Source organism: Candoia aspera, chromosome 6 (assembly GCF_035149785.1).
Source record: "Candoia aspera isolate rCanAsp1 chromosome 6, rCanAsp1.hap2, whole genome shotgun sequence".
NCBI classification, from domain to species: Eukaryota; Metazoa; Chordata; class Lepidosauria; order Squamata; family Boidae; genus Candoia; species Candoia aspera.
The window spans coordinates 56,420,688-56,441,132 of record NC_086158.1 but is presented as its reverse complement, the minus strand read 5'-3'; the positions used below and the strand labels follow the sequence as shown (position 1 = coordinate 56,441,132).

At 37.3% G+C, this 20,445-nt stretch overlaps 1 protein-coding gene across 1 annotated transcript in view; it reads left to right on the top strand.

Moving 5' to 3' along the window:
* ABLIM1 (actin binding LIM protein 1) overlaps positions 1-20,445 on the top strand; it is a 222,432-nt gene that overhangs the window by 31,551 nt on the left and 170,436 nt on the right. Inside the window, exon 2 of the mRNA XM_063307206.1 lies at positions 6,614-6,640. Within this exon, the coding sequence (XP_063163276.1) occupies positions 6,614-6,640 (27 nt within the window). The remainder of the gene's footprint in view (positions 1-6,613; positions 6,641-20,445) is intronic.

Genomic DNA, 20,445 nt, shown 5'->3' with positions numbered 1-20,445 from the left:
TTCTTAGACTCTTGAATAATACTAATTTGTGTTAATTATTACCCAAAGGGATACTCAGCTATATTGTGGTGGTGATGAGGGGGAAATTTCCTATTTGACTCAGGCCTCTATCAAATTCCTTCTTTACTGAGCTTGCCAGGAGGAACAGAAACGTTTACAATCACTATTCATTTGCAAGTATTTTTACACTGCCCAGCTCAGTAATACTCCTAGTGGTCATGTGTGCTTGTCAATTGTGGGATTATCTTTTCTATTCCTTTTTCATTCCCCTGCCCCCAAGGGAAACTTAGATCCAGATTGGGAAAACAAAAAGTAGTTTAGATAGACAAATATATATAAGACAAAGTTAGAGGAAGCTAAAAGAAACGTAATGTGGCTTTTTTGTACCTTGGTGGATTTGACGGAAATGATACTTACAGTGAATTCTTTTGTGTACACACTATACACATCAGCATAGTATGAAAGGACTTTTTGATTGATTGGTATGTGCCATCAAGTTGGTGTCAACTCTTGGTGACCACATAGATAGATTTTCTCCATGATGATCTATCTCTAATCTGGTCTTTCAGGTCTTCCAGTGGAACACCTGTAACCACTGTAACTGAGTCCATCTACCGAGCTGTTGGTCGTCATCTTCTCTTTCCTTCCACCTTTCCCAGCATTAGAATATTCTCCAGAAAGCTAGGTCTTCACATAATTTTCCAAATAAGATAATTTGCATAAAGTTCCAATTTGCATAAAGTAGCCGGTTTGGTCTAGTGGTTAAGGTGCTGGTCTAGAAACCAGGAGTCTGTGAGTTCAAGTCCCACCTTAAGCATGAAAGCCAGCTGGGTGACCTTGGGCCAGTCACTCTCTCTCAGCCCAACTCACCTCACAGGGTTGTTGTTGTGGGGAAAATAGGAGGAGGAAGGAGTAATAGGTATATTCGCCGTCTTGAGTTATTTATAAAAATAATAAAGGTGGGATAAAAATGAAATAAATAAATAAATAAATAAGATAATTTGAGCCTGGTCATTTGTGCCTCAACTCTGCATTGAATTAAAGGACTAGCCTTCTTTTTAAGCTCTTCAACAAATAGAATTCAATACAAGAAAGTTACAAGGCCATATGTTAGAAGCTATAAAGGCACTGAAGAAATTTCAGTATACCTACAACTGAAATATCAGACCAGGAATTTACTTTTCCTGCAAATCTTTTTAAATGATTGCTTATGATTCAGTTGTTGCTAATATGGTAGTTCCTCAAGCAAACTGACATTCAAGACATCTTCAGCTATTGACCTGACATTGTACCAGTCAAAATCCCATTGAATGATCTTGTTGATAAACCTCTTATGGTATGCTTTTAATGAGGTGTATTATTTCTTGCTATAAGTTTGTTTTTCTTCCCCCAGTGTCAGCTGCAACTGGTATGTGGCATCTCATTTTTGCAGTTAGGCAAACTGGTCTTAACAGCTTGCTCCTATAAAAATGCCAGAATTATTCCAAATAGCTGCTTGGAAAGGCAAGTACCAATCCTGAAGCTCTGTTCCCTTTCCCCCTACCACACTCAGATCAAGTGCTTTCTATTTGGCCTGGTTCCTGGAAGGCATGTTCTGTTGCCCGGTCTGCTGCCTGGTTCCAACTTAGGTTGCTGCTGCTCTAATTCATCATGCAATGCTGTATTTTTTTTACAACCATTATTAAGCTTTTACTTCTACAAATATATCTGTTTTAAACAACAGCTGAACCAAAAGTCTAAAAGAAAAAAGAGAGATTGGAGGATTCACATCATGAATCAGGATTATAATAGGCTTAGGAGAACAATTGTATGCATTCGTAATTGAAAGTAATCACTAGGAAACAAAGTTTCCTAGAACATACTCTGTTCACAGACAATACCCTTAATCACGGTTTATTGAAATCCTAATTTTCTGTGTTTGTGTGAGATTTTTTATATGTCTCTGCATTGCATCCTGAAATCTATGCTGGATTCACACAGTGTGCTAGACTAAAATGTAGTTGGCAAATATGTGGCTTAGTGTATTGTGAGAATGCAGCCAATGAGTTGTGGATCCATTTAGCCCAGTTTTATTGACAGAGATTAGTTTTCAGGCTGGAGTTTTTCCAGCTCTACTTCCTGGTAGAGATTGCATTTGGATCTTCTGTATTCTGCCGCTAAGATGGAACTCCTATAGTAGTTGCTGTAAGGGAGATAAGTTGCTTCTGACAGTGTATTCGTATATAGACATAATCTATTTTCATTCTTTTGTTCTGACTTACTTGCATATAAGCCAGAATTTGGGCACAAGCATCACATTACGGTAGAGGTAGTCCTCACTTAGAGACCCTAATTGGGACTGGCATTTCTGTCGCTAAGCAAAGCAGTCATTAGGCAAAACATGTGACTGCACCACTTAGCAACGGCAGTTCCAGTAGTCCCGGTTGCAGTCGTTAGGCCAGGATCTCACAATTTAAGAAGAAAATGCACATTTGGTTATTACCAGAGTTTGCATGACAACATTTATTGCAGCATTCCTTTTTGCTAGAGGTCTTCCAGTGCCCAAGAAATACCACAGATAGGGAAATAAATACAGAAAATTAAATTGAAATATTTTTGCATTTCTCTGAACTGTGTAATGCAGTCTTCTAATCAAACAGTATGTAGTATATGAAATTTGGGTAAATTAGGAAGAATTCTGCATGAAAGCTAGTACAGTAAAAAAAATAGTGTAGAAAAAAGCATTACTGTATTGGGGAAAACTGTTTGTACACATTGTGCATGCTAGAGAAAATTGTGTGCAAAGATGCTGATTAAAAATGCAAATTGATTCGGAAACCAAATGAAATAAGCAGCCCATGTGAAAAAGATAATTTCTTCTTCCCTGACTATGGTTTGTGAATCCCTATTTTGTATAATGATTATTACAGTTAATCTTTAGCACTTAACTTTCAATCCAATAAATTATATATTGTTGCAAAAATTAAGATCTTAATTGTGCCTGTGGGACAAATTAAGATATTTTTTCCTGAGTATTTTGGATAAATTGTTTTACTGTCAACTTATGCTTTCTTCATGGTACAGAACCACTGTTTCATTTCCCTTTTAACTTTTAATTGGAATGTAGAAGTGATGCACCAATTTGACCTGTTTTCTTCTTCATCTTTTTCTTTAAATATCCTCAGGAGTATAACTAGGTAATTAATAAAAGATTCTAGATAGATATAAATTTGAAAGTAATTAGAACCTACTTAAATTTCCCAGAAGGCAATGTTATAACATTAATTTTACTGAAATAATTATTTAACTTGCACCTCATCTCTAGATCCAAATTCCATAGTTGCTTCCTAATTGCAATTGATTAGCAATGGCTGTAGTGTGGGAAAAAAATGTAAAGAAGAAAGTTGCTGGTAGTTTTTTCTAGTCCTTTTTCTCTCTTCTCCCTGTATACTGTGTTCCCAATAAAGATTGCATTACTACTGTGTCACACAGTAATTAAATAAAAACTTAACAAACAGTAGTGTGTTGTTATTAAAAGAACAGCAGGTTGGCCTTTAAAATTTAGGTTAAGATGTCATGTTTTTTTTCCTGAATTCCTTGGGATAAAAACATAAATAAAAATAAATCTGATGGGAACTTATGGATATGTTAGGTGTTTATTCACAAAGAAAGCATTTATTATAGAATGGGGAAAAAAACCCTCAGCCTGTATTTATTTTTATTTATTTTATTTGTCAAATTTCTCTGCCGCCCATCTCATATACGACAACTCTGGGCGGCTTACAAATAATAAAATGACAATCAATAAAACAGTACAATATAAAATTGATGCAAATATAAATATACAGAAATACCAACACAAATATAAAAATACAAAAATATAAAGTATAGCATTCAAGATGGCAATAGGATCTTATCCTTGGCATGATCACTGTGCCAGCCACTTCCATGACTGGCTATCCTCCCTCCCATCCCAAGCGAGATGGCATAGCCATGTCTTCACCCCCTTCCAGAGGACTGGAAGAGTAGGGGCCTGTCTTGCCTCCGGGGGTAAGCTGTTCCACAGGGCGGGTGCCACGGCAGAGAAGGCCCTCCTCCTGGACCCTGCCAATTGGCAGTCCCTCATGGACAGGGTCCATAGCATGCCCTCTCTGCCTGACTGGGTGGGACGGGTCGATGTAGTGGGTGTGAGGCTGTTCCTCAGGTAACCTGGACCCATGCTATGTAGGGCTTTAAAGGTGATAACCAACACCTTGAATTAGACCCAGAAGCAAACTGGTACCCAATGCAGCTTGCACAGCAGTGGTGTTATATGTGCCCTTCTAGGGGCTCCTAAGACTGCTCGCATGGCCGCATTCTGGACTAGCTGTAGCTTCCGGATATTCTTCAAGGGTAGCCCCATGTATTTAATTTAATTTAATTTAATTTAATTTAATTTAATTTAATTTAATTTAATTTAATGGTTATTCAGTCTCAACTCCTGCTTAACTGAATATTTGAAGAATTATACAGCTGTTTCATAAAATGGTAAAGCAAAATAATAGGAGATATATTTTTGTAATGTTTTTTTAAAAAGTGCTTTCTGAGGGCTGGAGGACCCAACCACGATTTGCCAGGTACAAGATATGAAGCTGTTAAGTAAGAAACTAAGGCCCATTGGAACTATTGTGTAGACACGGAACACAACTAGGAAAGAATGGCCAAGAGTCCTTCTATTCTACTCAAAAAGTAGGGGAAATGGCCTTGAAGTTAAATTCAGGATTTGACACACAGACACACTTCATGTGCATTACATAGGCTGATGTTCGCATATATGACTTCTTTCATATCTGAAATAAAAAACTACTTATTTAGTCTTCCTTTGTCCTTCAAAACTCTACAGTTATTTACTGAAGAAAAGAGATTTTTTGCTGGGCCTGGTGTGGAATCCAACTGAAGGCAAAGTTGTTGGCATTTTGGGATTCTCTAAGTAAAATAGAAGTATTAGAATCTGTCCTAACAGAATCAATGCAATGTTTTATTTCCATTATTATTTCTGTGTGTGAGTATGTTTTCAGCAGCACTATTTTATACAGTTCTGGGGGCTGTATAAAAAGGTGTTGGGGGCCACATGTGGTCTATGACCATGAGTTGCCCATCCTTGGCTAGTAGAACTGTGATTTAAATACTTCTTTTAAAGGTTTCCTGATAATGATTTTTCAGCAGTAGTACCACTGCAACTGGAAAAATAGGTGGAAGTGGGTTTCTGGCAAATTTAAGCTCTTTTCTAATTTGTCATGAAGTCTCACAGGCTTGGCTCTTACTTACTTGGCCACTCTTCTTGATGTGTGGCTGTGTGTTTTAAATCTCTGCAATATATTTTTTTAATTGTCTTGGTTTGCATTCGTGACCTGTGTGTGCCCATTGTATTCAGCTATAATAAACGTTTTGATGAAAAGAATATTGCAACAATTCTGAGCGAACTGCAGGGATAAGTAAAAGGACTTTGCAATACAGATATAATTGTAGTTAATCATGAGAGTATTTGTAAGTACATTTAATAAAGTTAATTTTACATTATGGATGCTCAAACCACAGCAATGCTCTCTCTGGAGAGTAGTGGAAATGAGATCAGAGTATTTTGATAGTAAACAGCAGTTTTTATGAAATTGTTAGCTAAGGCTATTTGTAGAAGCATTTTTAAAATAAGAATTTGTTTATTATTGGCTATATAGACTCTTGAATATGTCAAATGTTTTACAGCTGTTACTTTATTCCTCTTCATTTCCTCTTGGGAGTTCTTATTTTTACAGATGACTTCTCTGAAATGGAACTTTCTAAAGGTGTTGCTTTGCATAAAAACTCTGTATTTGTGATACATCTTTCATTTGAGCTATACATTCATATTCAGTTTTATCTCATTTTCTATCCTATGGCTCCTTTGTTTGGTCAATGGTATTCTTAACTAGCAGTCCATATTCTTCCGATTGATGTTACATACATTTGACTAACTTTTCCATAATACTCTTCATACAGTATTAGTTTGAACATCTGGGACATTGTCATATTCCCTCTTCATCCTGAATATATATCCAGTGATAAGACATGTCTCTTTTGTTTACTGCTTCATTTAGGACCTTTTTTTGGTTTGGAGTTGGGGTTTTATGAGCCTTCTCCAGTTCTCTGCTTTGTATTCATGATTTTGAAGTTATTTTTGACTTGAAGTTATCTGCCTATTGTATCTTTTTTCTACTTACTATGACCCACAGTTATATTATTAATTCTACTTATTATGACCCACAGTTCTGCCCTCACATGCTTTACTTAAAATAAGTTGCACTGACCTCTAGCTTCCCAGTTCCATTGGGTAGCTTTGAATAAGAAATTGCAAATGCCTTGATACTGTCTGTCATTTCTACTGCCTGTCATTTCTACTAAAGCTTCATAAATTATGTTTTCAGTGTATAAATATATATTGTTCAGTTTTAATTGATGTAGATTAAATGATCAGATTAAAATATTTTCTTTTTCTATGAAGAATTTCTCATTCATTTGAAGCAAGACTTATCTAAAAAGATATGTTCAGTCTATCTGCATAGGCTCTATTCATATCTATTTTATTCATTTCATTTTCTACTTTTCATTTGTTCTGTAGCTCCTGTATGTGCAGTTCCATTGGAATGTAAGTAATCTTCTTCCTTAGTTTATGCATCTAATATTGACATTAAAATGTTATGTCTTGTGCCTTCATATTACATCTATTCCAATTTATGACTGATACTATTAAAATTCTACTGGCTCTTCTCCCTCTGTGTCTGATCTAGCTACATGACAATCTAGATTCATGATTCTTATCATTTATGTATTTGGACGGCTGTCACCTTGAATCACACAGATGTCATGCTTTTCTTGTCTTAACTTTCTTCTGTTTATGAGTCCTCTGCTTTATGATTCATTTGCAGAAATGAGTGTTAGACATAGCCTTGCATTTGTGTGTGTGTGTTTGTGCCTTCTAGTCAGTGTTGACTCCTGGCGACTGCCTGGACAAGTCCCTGCAGTTTTCTTGGCAAGATTTCAGAAGTGGCTTGCCATTGCCTCCTTCCTAGGGCTGAGAGAGAGTGAGTGGCCCAAGGTCACCCAACTGGCTTTCATGCCTAAGGCAGGACTAGAACTCCCGGTCTCCCAGTTTCTAGCCTAGTGCCTTAACCACTAGACCACACTGGTTGTGTGCATGCATGCGTGTGTGTGTGTGTGTGTGTGTGTGTGTATAAATCTATCCATCTATTCATCTATCCATTTATATATCAATATCAGAAAAGAATCTAAATCCAACATTCATATTTATTTGGCATGCTCTTAATCCAAATACACGAGTTTGCACGAGTTAGTTTTAGTTTTCTAACAGGACAGGGCCATTTCAGCAAGAAAGCCTACAAGAGCTAGTTTCACTAGTACTAAATCTCTATTAAAAAGTTTTGGTGCTCAGTTGTTGCTATGGAGACAGAAATGAAAGTAGTTTTGAGTCTGTAGCAAATGCTTTTATGTTGCAGCTGTGTAATAATAATAAAAAACATGCATGTAACTTATATTAAGCAAAAGTTGTTCCAGGTCCAAAGCATTAATTTTTAGACAGGTTTTGGCACTTCTGATTTAAGAAGTGAAGCACTAGTTTAAACGGTTTATCCTAAAATACTATGAATGGCATTGATGGTTGGGAAATGAAAATTGAAACATAGAAAACTGTCTTATAGTAAGCGAAACTGGAGCCCATCTAGCATAATATTATCAATGCACTGGCAGTAGCTTTCCAAGACATCAGGCAGGAAATTTTTTCTAGCTCTGCTTGGAAATGTTACGAATTGAACCTGGGATCTTCTGCTTACAAAGCATATGTTTGCCCTGCCCTATGGCTGCACTTTGCTCAGGGCTTTTTTTTATTGTGCAAGATTGAGTGCTCTTGTCTAGTGGAGATTGATTGACTGATGGATTGATTGATTGATTGATTGATTGATTATGTGCCATCAAATTGCTGTCTATTTTTAGTGACCAAATAGTTAAATTTTCTTAATGATGATCAGTCCCTAACCTGGTCCTTCAGGTCCTCCAGTAGTACACCCATTGCCACTGTGAGTCCATCCACCTTGCTGCTGGTCATCATCTCCTCTTTCCTTCCACTTTCCCCAGCATTAGAGCTTTTTCCAGAGAGGTGGGTTTTGCATAATGTGTCCAAAGTAGGATAATTAGAGTCTGGTCATTTGTGTCTCAAGTGAGAACTCTGGGTTGATTTGTGTTGATGATCCATTGGTTTGTTTTCTTGGCTATTCATGGTATTCTCAGGAATTCTCTCCAAAACCAAATTTTAAAAGTGTCAATACTTTTTTCTATCCTGTTTCTTCAAAGTCCAGCTTTCACTTCCATAGAGTGTCACAGGAAAAACCACTGTCTGCATGATTCTGAACTCTAGATATGGATGCATGACAGCATCTGAATATCTCTTTCAGGGACTTTATGGCTACTCTACCATGTGCTAGCTTGCGGCATATTTTCTTGACTGCTGGTTCATTTACTGTTGAAAATTGATCCTAAAAGTCAGACGGTATCTACCACTTCAGTATCTTTACTATCACTTCTAAGGCTGGTTATTGTATCTGTAGTCATTAGTTTAGTCTTCTTATATTTAATTTTAGACCTGTTTTTCACTGTGCTCCTTGACCTTTATTACTTGAGCTTGCAGATTCTTTATGTTTATAGCTATCAAAGTAGTATTATTTGCACAGCGCAGGTTATTGATGTTTCTTGCTCCAATTTTAAAATTGTGCTAATCTTCTAATCCAACTTCCCTCAATATATATATTTAGCATATAGGTTGAAGAAATAAGGGGAGAATATTCAGCCTTGTCTCCCTCCTTTGCTAAGCTGGAGCCAGTCTGATTTGCCATGTTCTGTCCATTCTGTGGCTTCCGGACCTTTGTATAGGTTTTGCTTAACAAGTGCAATGGTATGTTCTGGGATTCCTATTTTTTTAAGCACATTCCACAGCTTGACATGATCAACACAATTAAAGGTTTTTCTATAATAAAGGATTAAAGTGGGAAAAGTACTCCCTCCATCCACCCCCCCCCAAAAAAAAAGATTAGCAGTTGGCCTTGGTGAATGACCGGTACATGAAAAATTACAGAGGAACACTAGCAGCCAAACATCTGAACCATAATCCTGAGCTTGCATAGAAAGCAAGAAGTGCTTACATCTATCTTTCTACCTTGCCCTTTTGTCCTATCCCCAGCTATTGTTATGCCATACATGTACATTTTGACAAGATATTACTATATATCACTTCTACCCTTTAGCTTTTAAGAACATCAACAAACTGGATGAGATCATCTGCCTATATATTTCTTTACTGAAGTCTGAAGATGGAATTAGATGACCCAATAATAGCTCTTTCCTGCAACAAGTTCATTAACGAGTTCTACAACCTCAGTTGTGTTTACAAGTGTATCTCATCCATTACTAATAAATGAAATATGATTGGAATTAATTATCTGGAACTGTCTATGAATTTGGTCTTTGCTTAGATACAATTGGAATATAGTCAGGTGAATTGAAAACTCACCATCATTTTCTGTGTGGAAGTTAATATGAACGTGTGAAATGTAGTGAGTAGAATGATGATGAGATGTGACTTGGATGTGATATAGATAGCATGCGCAGGGGCATATTATGCACACAAAGCTGGGGTGCCAAGCAGCCATAATGACTTCTGAACACAACAGAAGTAGCTGGGAATGGTAACTAGTATCTGGCTGTCAGGCTTTCCCCAAACCAATGCTAGGATTACAAGCCTTACAGGCAGTGATTCAAGGACACAGCTCTTGATAAGCTAATTTTATTGCAAGAAAAGCTGTTAATGAAGAAATCCAGCAAGCACAGAGTTTAAGATGCAAGCCTTGAAATCTTTCTCTTGTTTGTGTGGTGTAATGGGCTGAGAGATTCCCATTTTTGAGTGGCAAGTGAGGTTGACAGTTGTGTACTGTTACTGTAATGGACCAATCTGGTCTCAGGTGCCTTACTTTCAATATTGCCCGATCGATTTATCTTTCACAAAGCCCTTTATTATTGCCTAAGCCAAATAACACTAAGATCAATAATTTTGGCTTTCTCAGTGTTTATGTTGCAACCTGCAAAAAGGTCCCTCCTCCTACAGGTGCTCTGAATCAGAAAGCAGGATGACTAAGGTAAGAGTCAATCCTTTCTATTCTTTTAGCATTACATGGGAGCAGCAGCACACCCTGCTTGACATGGCCACTCCTCCCTTGCTCTGAACTCTCGCCAAGTGGTTGAGGGAGAAGAGCCAGAAGGAGAACAGCCACTTCAAGGGACTAGTTGTTCTTTTCTGCATTTGGAGAAGTTGCAGCTTTTTTATGTTGGGAGATATTGCAGCTGGAGAAAACAAATGGCATTGCAAATACACCACAGTTCTGCAAGCAGCCAAGGTCTGTCCTGAGCAGCTCTGCTATGTGAATGTCTCATGATCTGGTACATTGTTTATATCGTATCCAGGACGTTATTCTTCAAGCAGGAAGCTGATTAGGAAAAATTTTTCTGGACTGAAGCAAGCATATGGGTTGTTGTGTTACAAAACTATTAATATTCAGGCAGGCTGTGCAGACAGAAAGTGCTGTTGTTTAGAAATGCAGATCTGGGTTCCATTATGATATGGCCTCATCAGGACAGTAGAGGATGGATAGTTACAATAGACAGACATCTCTTTCTTGATTCACTTTTTTTATTATGCTGTGTCTGATTCACTTTTTTTTATTATACTCTTGGAATAACTAAGAAAGGCAAGAAGGTAGCTTGATAACTTTCCTTTTGCACTAACTTGTTGCTGAAGAGATTGTGTACATTTTCAGGATATACTGAATTCATAGTCAGAAAAGGAATTCACTCTGTACTTATTTAAATATGGATCGCCTATAGAAAGGGATTGACATGTGTTTGCTTTAATGCTCTAATCAATCTGTCTAGCAAAGCAAGGAATGTTTTGCACTTACTGTAGTATGAACCAAGTTGCACGCTGTGTAGTGCCTCTGTATATTGCTCGTTTTGCTCATGAATCTATAAATTAACCTGTGCTTTGTTTAAAACTTCAGTTTCCAGGAATGTTTAGGAAGGTAAGCATTAAAAAAATTAGAAATGGAATGTATATATCAGTATAAATGTTCATCTCCAGAGATAAGGGATTCTTGCCTTGGTAGCTTTTCATGTGGAATTTTTATGCACAGATTATGCAGATTTGTAGGATGATCCTTGGGCAGATTGCTTTTTGGGAACAGGTGTGTCGAGCCAGATTACTTTTCTCCTTTAGATGTCCTGTTTAGAAATGTATTTGTTTAGGCATGATGTTGATGATGACAATTGCTTGCATGTGTATTCTTGTTAGAGAAATGCCTTGCACCATTCTTTACAAGTTTGAAAAGAGTCTTTCAGGTAAATTGTGCAACTGAGATATCTTTGACAGGATCTGAACCACACACAAGATCATATTAATTGAATTAAAAAGTTATTACTGAAACAAAACTTGCCAAACCAGTGTGGTACAACTCATCATCCAGTGACTGGCTTTAATGCAATATTATTTAAAGAATTCTTGGCAATGATCATGTAAATTCTTCTTGTGTTGTCACTTCTGATAGGAGTTGGTGTACACCATTGGCCTAATGATTGCTTCTCATGGAGAGATGTTTATTTACTTTTCTTTGTGGAAATGATGGTTACAAATATATTTCTTAATTTAGAGGGTTACCTCAGGAGAGAGTTATGTTTCTATAAGCTTGGTAAGATTTTTGTTAATGATATTGAAGAAGTCTCATTAGTGCATTGTACTTTTTCAGATTAATGCTTACTGCCTGATAGTTTAAAAACTAACTGGAAGAATTTCATTATACCATATCTTCATAAATGTGAAATTGGTGTCACAGACTTAGTCAGCTAATGGTTGTGATTGCAATATTCCCTAGAGTTAAGCCACTTCTAGAAATTTATTATTAAATATGAAGAAGGAATGGGAAAAGGAGTTCATATCTATGGAACAGCATATATGTTGCATGCTGAAAATTCCAGGTTGATTGGTGTTCTCTTCAGTTAGAGGAAAATGTGAAATGCCTCCACTTAACATCCTAGAGAAGCAGTGCCAGTCAGAGCAGTACTGAAATAGTCCTGGTGCACACATCTTGTTAAGCCATGGGCAATATTTCTCCCAGTCACTCTCCCTATCCCTTCATTGCCATCTTTGCAAACAACATACAGCTCTGCATCCAGCCACCTTTTAAAAAAAAAATTAGGAACACCCCAGGGGTCATGTCAGAGGTGAACAGCCATGGGCTGCTTGTAGACCTTACTTCGTACCAGGAGAATGACTGAAATGTTGATTGTGTGATTTCAGCCTATTTTGTGTGGGGTGGTTTTAAGGATTACAATGGGGGTACTTGTTTCTCAGAATTCCTTTCCTCCCATTTCTACCTTAGAACCAACACATAATGCCAAAAAATAGCAAAAAGGGGCAAAAAGGGCCATTTGGGAAAGTTTTAAGGTTGAAAATTGGATTGGTTTGCCTCTGAGAGGCTGCTTGCTCCCACTCCATTCCCCAACAAAAGCCACAAATATACAAACAGGGGCAGCCATTCCCCTAATGGTGATCTACTGTAGATGGCCTTTGTGGACCTCAGAGGGCTGAAAACCTGAGTTGTGCACCCTAATCCCTTAAAGAGTGCCCCCTCCTGGGCCAACTGGAATCTAACAACATGATGAGAAATAAGGATCATTTTGGAGGCTTGTGCTTTACTTGCCAGCATGTCAATTTCCTTTTTAAATGTTCATTAAAAATGGAGACAAACTATAAGATATTAAAAGCTAAAACCAATCAGTTTGCAAGAGAGATGTCTGCAGGCGTATTGATTACTCATCTGCTCCACATAGGAGAGCCATGTAATGTGTACCTTAGTTTTAATCTGACTGGCATTTCAGAATTTCCTAAGGAGATTCTACAGCTGCCCTGTATAAGCCACTCATCTTCCAACTTGTCTTTTTGAAGCTAGAAGCTCTGAGAAACAGCTTTTACTTTCCACAAAAAGGAAAACAAATAATTGTGCAGATTGTTTATGAAACTGATGCAGATGATGGTGACATCAATTTAGTTCTTAAAAATAACTCATTCCATTGGGAGAGCATACAATTGGTGGGAAGTAATGTAAGTGTGGGCAGAACTACAAATATAGCAGCTTGTTCTACATTAATCGTTGGAAATACTGATATTTGCAAAAGGGAACATACATGTGTGAAGTCCCAGTACAAGTGGTCCTGGTGGGAATTGTTTGTTTGAAAAGGCCACTCTAAGGAAGTGAAACATTTTGCAAACAAATTTCTTCATGAAAAAATGTAAAGTGGTGGTTTAGCACATCAATCGTGCCAAATCATGTATGCTACAACTAAATAATAACTGTACTAAAGGAAAAAAGACAAGAAGAAAAGAGAAAAAAGATTACAGAAATGTTGTGTACTATTGTTCATTTTAGAATAATAGCTTAATGTATATTTGTATCTGTACAAAGAAATTTGGAAGCTATTTTTTTTTCTGTTCTTTTCTCTTTCCCTTTCCTTTTCTTTTTTTTTTTTCTGCACTCTTAATTTTGCTCTCCTGACCTTTTCTTCTCAATTTTTTTTCTGTTTCTTTATATTTTATCTCTTGTTGAAATTTAATAAAGTTTTTGGGAAAAAAAGAAAAAAATAACAAACAGAGGAAGAAGGGAAAAGAATAAAAACATGTTACCTACAATGTAACACATATGCTGGCTGAAAATTGTAAACCTGGGGTTGTACTATCTTTCCAATATTCAACAGTAATGTTTTTTGCTGCTAGTCCCTATGTTCCATAAGTTTCCAAGTTTGATATAAATAATTCAGAAGTTCATTCACATTTTATTCATCATTGTAATTGACCGTTTGCTTTTGCATTTTGCAAATGCAACATTTATTTTTATGTTTTACCACATCCTCTTCTTAAGAAACACATTCATGCAGTATTTAATATTTATGCTTCTCATGACATATCCAATTCTCATTTCTATATAATAGTCATCCTCTTCTCTTTCCTTCTACCTTTCCCCGCATTAGAGCCTTTCAGGGTCTTTGCCTAATGTGTCCAAGATAGGATAATTTGAGCCTGGTCATTTGTGCCTCAAGTGAGAACTCTGGGCTGATTTGTTCAATGATCCATCAGTTTGTTTTCTTGGCTGTCCACAGAATACTGGGAAGTCTTCTCTAACACCAAAATTCAAAGGTGTCAACGTTCTTCCTATCCTGCTTTTTTGAAGTCCAACTTTTGCTTCCATAGAGGGTCACAGGGAATGCCACAGCTTGCATGATTCTGATCTTTGTAGGTACATACACATCACGGCATTTGAATATCTTTTTCAAGGCCTTCATGGCTGCTCTACCAAGTGCTAAGGTAAAGGTAAAGGTTTCCCTTGACATTAAGTCCAGTGGTGTCTGACTCTAGGGGGCGGTGCTCATCTCCGTTTCAAAGCCGAAGAGCCAGCATTTGTCCTTAGACACTTTCGTGGTCATGTGGCCGGCATGACTACACGGAACGCCATTACCTGCCTGCTGAAGCGGTACCTATTAATCTACTCACATTCGCATGTTTTCGAACTGCTAGGTTGGCAGGAGCTGGGACTAGCAACGGGAGCTCACCCCATTACGCGGATTTGAACCGCCGACCTTCCGATTGGCAAGCTCAGCAGCTCAGCGGTTTAACCCGCAGTGCCACCACGTCCCTACCAAGTGCTAGTCTGTGGCATATTTCTTGACTGCTTGTTCCTTTACTGTTGATGGTTGGTCCTAAAAAAGATAGCTAAGTATTTAAAGGAAAAACATTGTTCTATGTGATGGGCATTAATTGACCACTTACTACCATTGTTTTGGCATGATTTATGCTCAATCTTCACCTTTCACAGTAGTAAGCCTGTCTGATTAACAGTCTTCTAAGGCTAATCTTAGTGAAGGAAATAAGAGGCATGTCATTGGCATACATTAAGATTGAGATTTTATGTCTACTTAGGGGGAAAAAAGTGTTCTGATTCCATAGCCACCAACCTAAATTATAAAATGAAGTCTCTTTCCTCACTCTCCCACATTTCTTCACAGCTGTCACTAAGTGTTTCACATTTTTTCCATCTCTTGGGAAGAAATTATGTTACTGCAAGTATACCAAAATTATCTTCCAAACTAGTGTGATCTAATTGTAAAATTAGAGTTTTAGATCCCTTAAAGATTCCATATGTTTCACCTTTTATGCCACTATTTGGTATGCTGTTTGTTAGATCAATTCTCATGAATTCACAAAGCCGTTGGCATAGTCTGCCTTGCAGGAAAGGACTAATGGAATCAAATTTAGATTTTCTACTCTCATTTAACTTTCTATATAGAAATTAGTTCAGAGTTCCTTGATCAGTTCCTAGACAGCCATACATAATTCCTAAATAAAAAGTACAGCTTGCTACATATTTTAGATTCTAGGTAGGCAATGCTGATTTTATTGCTTTTCTGCATGGCATCTGAAACAAAAGAGGAACAATATATGTTGCAATTATTTTTCTCCTGTTAGATTATTGAACTGGTTTGAGTAACAGATGTACTGTGTTCACTTTTATAGATAGTTTTTTTCCAGGAACACAACAGTTTGATGTTTTCATTTTCAGACCTTTTTTTTAAAATAAGAATTTTATTAGATTTCAGACAAAGGTAAAAGCTACAGAAAAAAACAAAAACTACAAAGAAAAAAAAAAACTAAGGAAGTGTAGAAACACAAGAGAAAAATTTTCAAAATTACAAAAAGAGGTGACTTGCAACTTTTAACAGCAAGGATATACAACAATCTTCCACAATCAATCCCTTACTCCATATTAAACCAAAGTCACATTATTTCTATAAATCATTCCATTGGCACAATATAAAGGTAAAGGTTTCCCTTGGCGTAAAGTCCAGTCGAATCCGACTCTAGGGGGCGGTGCTCATCTCCGTTTCTAAGCCTTGGAGCCGGTGTTGTCCCTAGGGACACTTCCGGGTCATGTGGCCAGCATGACGACTCGGAACGCCGTTACCTTCCCGCTGAAGCGGTACCAATTCATCTACTCACATTTGCATGTTTTCGAACTGCTTGGTGAGCAGGAGCTGGGACGAGCAACGGGAGCTCACCCCGCCGCGCGGTTTCGAACCGCCGACCTTCCAATCGACAGCTCAGCGGTTTAACCCGCAGCGCCACCGCACAATATAAAAATCACTAAATACAATTGCTCCCTCCCCTTATATTAAAAGAAGAAATATGTATTTATGTATATCCCAATCAACTTCCCCACCCCCAGGATAACATTTATTTAATTATTTCCTTCCTACTAGTAATCTATACATTCCTGTCTACTATAATAAAGATCAAACTAAAAAAAACATATAAATTGTCTGCTATTGTAATTAATAATACAACAATTATAATAATCTTAATCATATTAAATCCCAAACCAAAAATTTATTATTATTTCTTTTTTTATACCTTAATAATTTTAATCCAAATTGTTAAAGATAAATGAAATCAACCAGACCCTAAAAATAATCCAGATAAATATTCTTAAACTTTTATCCCACTTCAAATTAAACCAAAGCATTTACATATCCCCACAATGCACACAGAGCTTTTTTCATAAAGAAATCAAACAACACAACTTCCCCCTGAAAAACTCTCAACTTCTCTTCAGAAAACCTCCCATACATAATAACGCCTTCTTTTCCATAGTGTTCCATCAAAAAGTCAATTTCACTTGTGGCTTGCAACTCGATCTCTGCCTTATATTTCTTCAACTCAACTGTCCAGTCTTCATCCAGCATTTCAACAGAAGCCCCGATCTCACCGTTAGAAGAAACATTTCTATCGCTGTTAAATTCTTCAATTTCATCCATGATGTCCCCAACCAGATGACACATTGTGGACCTCATGTTTTCCACAATATCCTAAATGCCTTTCATAAAAGCTTGGCAGGAATCAGAAAGCATCTGTTTAAAATTTCGATGAAAGTCAGAAAAAGTCTGATTGAAATCCTCCATGTCCCATGCAGTAGATTATGGCACCCCCTAGGTACTTAACCAGCAAAAGTGGAAGATAATAGAAAAATTCCGGAATGTATTTACACAAGTGAGAGCAAGATAACAGGCAGTTCCACAGGGGAAGTAGCAAAGTTCAAAACAGCAGATTCAACATGTAGGAAAATGCTAATATCTTTAAATTTAGTACAAAAATAGTAACAGGGAGACAATTATGTAGTCTCAACCCTCCTTAGTACTTGGATGGAAAGCAAAGTCCAAAACTTAAAAATAATTTTTTAAAAAAAATTAATCACAAAAATAACGACAAGCACCAAGAGAACTGGTTTCTCCTTGCTGTAGAAAGCCTCTCTTAGGGTACGCATACTTAAAAGAAAAATAATTTGGGTGATTTAGAAATGGGGTGGCCAGTCTTAATGTCCCTTTAAGGCTGCAGTGCAGCTTGGAAATGGTGACACCACAGCCTCCCAGCTAGCTCCTACCAGATGAGTGCGAATGCTGTTTGCAATCCTCTGGCTGCAAGCCGCTGCCCAAAGGACAGATGGGGTGATTCCAAGTGTTTTCCTTTCTCCAGAAAGATGCTCCTGGGCTTCAGGAAAAACCTGCCTGAGCCCCCCAAAAATTGCCGCATTGTCAGTTCTGCCTGCAGAGCCCGTGCTCCAGACCGCAAGTTCCCCACCAGAAGTCCATTTTCATTTTCAGACCCTTGAGGCAATAAAAGCAGTGCTTTGAGACTGTGAAATCTCTGTTCTTCTTTTAGTTCTTAATGATAAGCACATAGAGTGTGGAGGGAGGGAGGAAATAGAACCTTTTAAAAAATATATCAAATGGCTAACTTAGAGGAAAATAATACCAATACTTCACATTAAAACAAAGAGGGCTGCAAAACAGTAAAGATTTGCTTGCAGCTTGGGCACAGTGAAAGGAAATTATGTAGATGTTGCCTAACTGGCTCCAGAATAAATATATATATCCAGAATATGCTTAGAGCATAAAGCTTTTAATGGCTAATTCCTGTGATAATCTATTTTTGAGGGTTAAAAAGTGTTCCCCTTGAAAATATCAGTATAATTTCAAGAGGTTCCTCAATTAGATATGCATTTAAGAGGGGGAAAGGGAAAGCCAGCATTCTTTCTTGCTAATTAGATAATGGTTTTTGTGTCATTCTTAGGCAAATAATCTGTTCGGTTGGAATAAAGCGAAGCACAGTATCCTGAATATGTATATCTTTCAGGATTACAGTTTGGAATTTAAGTACCGTATATCTAGCCAATATTGACCAGAGTCCTGTAGATTAATCATACAGGCCTTCTTTATGCATAAAATTTAACATATTGTGCACAGCCATGCTTGAGGATCATGGGAATATGCCTCAGTGAATCCTAGGCTTTCATTTTTCAGCATTTTTCTCTTCCTCTGATGTGTTTATGAATGGACATTCAATAGCTTCAGTTTTAGACTGTTAGATATCATACCATGTTACCATATTAACCTGGACAAACTGATTAATCTTTAGTTCAAACTATTGTTTCTAAAATGACTTGTTTTAACTAATCATAGTTGCTGTTAACAACTTTTAGGATTTATGTTTCTAATTTTTACTGCTATAAAGTACAAAAAAGAAAAGAGAAACCCAAAGAAAATTTACAACTAAATACAAAACAAATTTTAAAATATCTCCAAACAATAACTACCCCCAAAGATAACAGTACAATTAATATGTAATACTAATTACAATAAATAAGAGTGAAAGGTAAAATCCTAGCTCCACTTATCGTTGAAGCAAGATCCATTTTTCCTGCCTTTTTCTCCCATCCATACTGTGCAATGGTCTGGTGGCCTTACACTTCGGGATGGAAGAAATGGTTGCCGCTCCTGCCTTGTTATTGTAATGGATTATTCTGATCTTAGACTGTTTGCTTTTGACCTTCCCAGAACTAGCTCTCACAGATTCTTGTAATTATACAATACGCTAGCACAGTGACCAGTGCAACTGTCTTCTGAACGTTATTGGTAAATCATAATCATGCAGAGTACAGTTTATTGAAAGACTGCTATTCTGCAAGCTATATTTGCAATATTTAATAAAATATGGATGAATACATTGGAAGATGAACCCCTGCTCTGACTGGATCACATCACCCTGGGAATTATGAGCAAATTTGAGGGGGATGGCAAATTTGGTGGGGCTCGAACAGGGAGAACAAGTTTACTGCCCGAAGTCACTCCTGCTCTGCCTGGATAGGTGCTTTTCCGAGAGGATCAAGACCACAGTTTAGCAATGCTCTGGCATGATCGTGAAGGGATCCAGCCCAGGGTTCACATGATGTGTCTACCTGGACCTGGATCCCTGTTGCATTTTGCTCCTGGATGGGTAAGTATCAAGGTCAACATTTTCTGTGGTTGATGCTGTGGAGAGCAAATATTGATCCATAGTGAGTATGGAGTGGACAGTGAGAGAGCTGCTGGAAGATGAGATGGGAAACAGATTTCAGCTGTGTGGAATTGGGTGGGTTTATCCTTCCTAGTGAAGGAATGCTTAGGGTTTTGTTTTATGAGGTGGCATGTTCCTGTCATTTCGGATTGGGATATAGATTGAAATTTGATTACTGATGCGTGTGTGTGTGTATATATTTCTTGCATAGCCAATAAAACACTGGCTTTGTTTAGTAAGTACCACAGGGATTCATTTGTCATTTGGGGTTTGCAGTGTTTCAGAGTTTGAGAATCTGTGCCTTAGAGTGTAACATAAGGCAGGTATTATATTAATTTTTCAATACAAGGAACAGACCAATTTATCTGTCATAATCCTTATGGCTAAGACCTAGAGATGTTTAGATTTCATTTGGCAATGTAATATTTTAAAGTCATTAAATAATAAAGCTTTGTTGTGCTTTGTACAATTGAATGGAACCATATAACTGACATAGTGACTAACTGTCACCAGCTGAATGGCTTTTTAAACGCAAATCACTGAGTACTATAATGCAAATAATAGCTCTTCAAATTAAATGTATTCGCAGAAAATAATATCAGGACTTTCTTCCTTGTAGACAAAAATGTGGGTAACTTGAACAAATCACATATGAAAATATAACTAATAATTAGGCTGCCACCAGATGGAAAGACAGAGAAGCATTTGGCATCAGCTACTGGTTGGCACATGTGCACACACACACACACACACACAGATACTATTTGAATACGATTAAAATCTGAACGGGTAAACTAGGCTGTTCTTTACATTGACTTATTTGGCTACTTGTTTTCTGTTGTTCTATCCTGAATGATTTTTCCCTTTCTCCCATAACCTCTTTTTCTTATGTCCAGAGTACT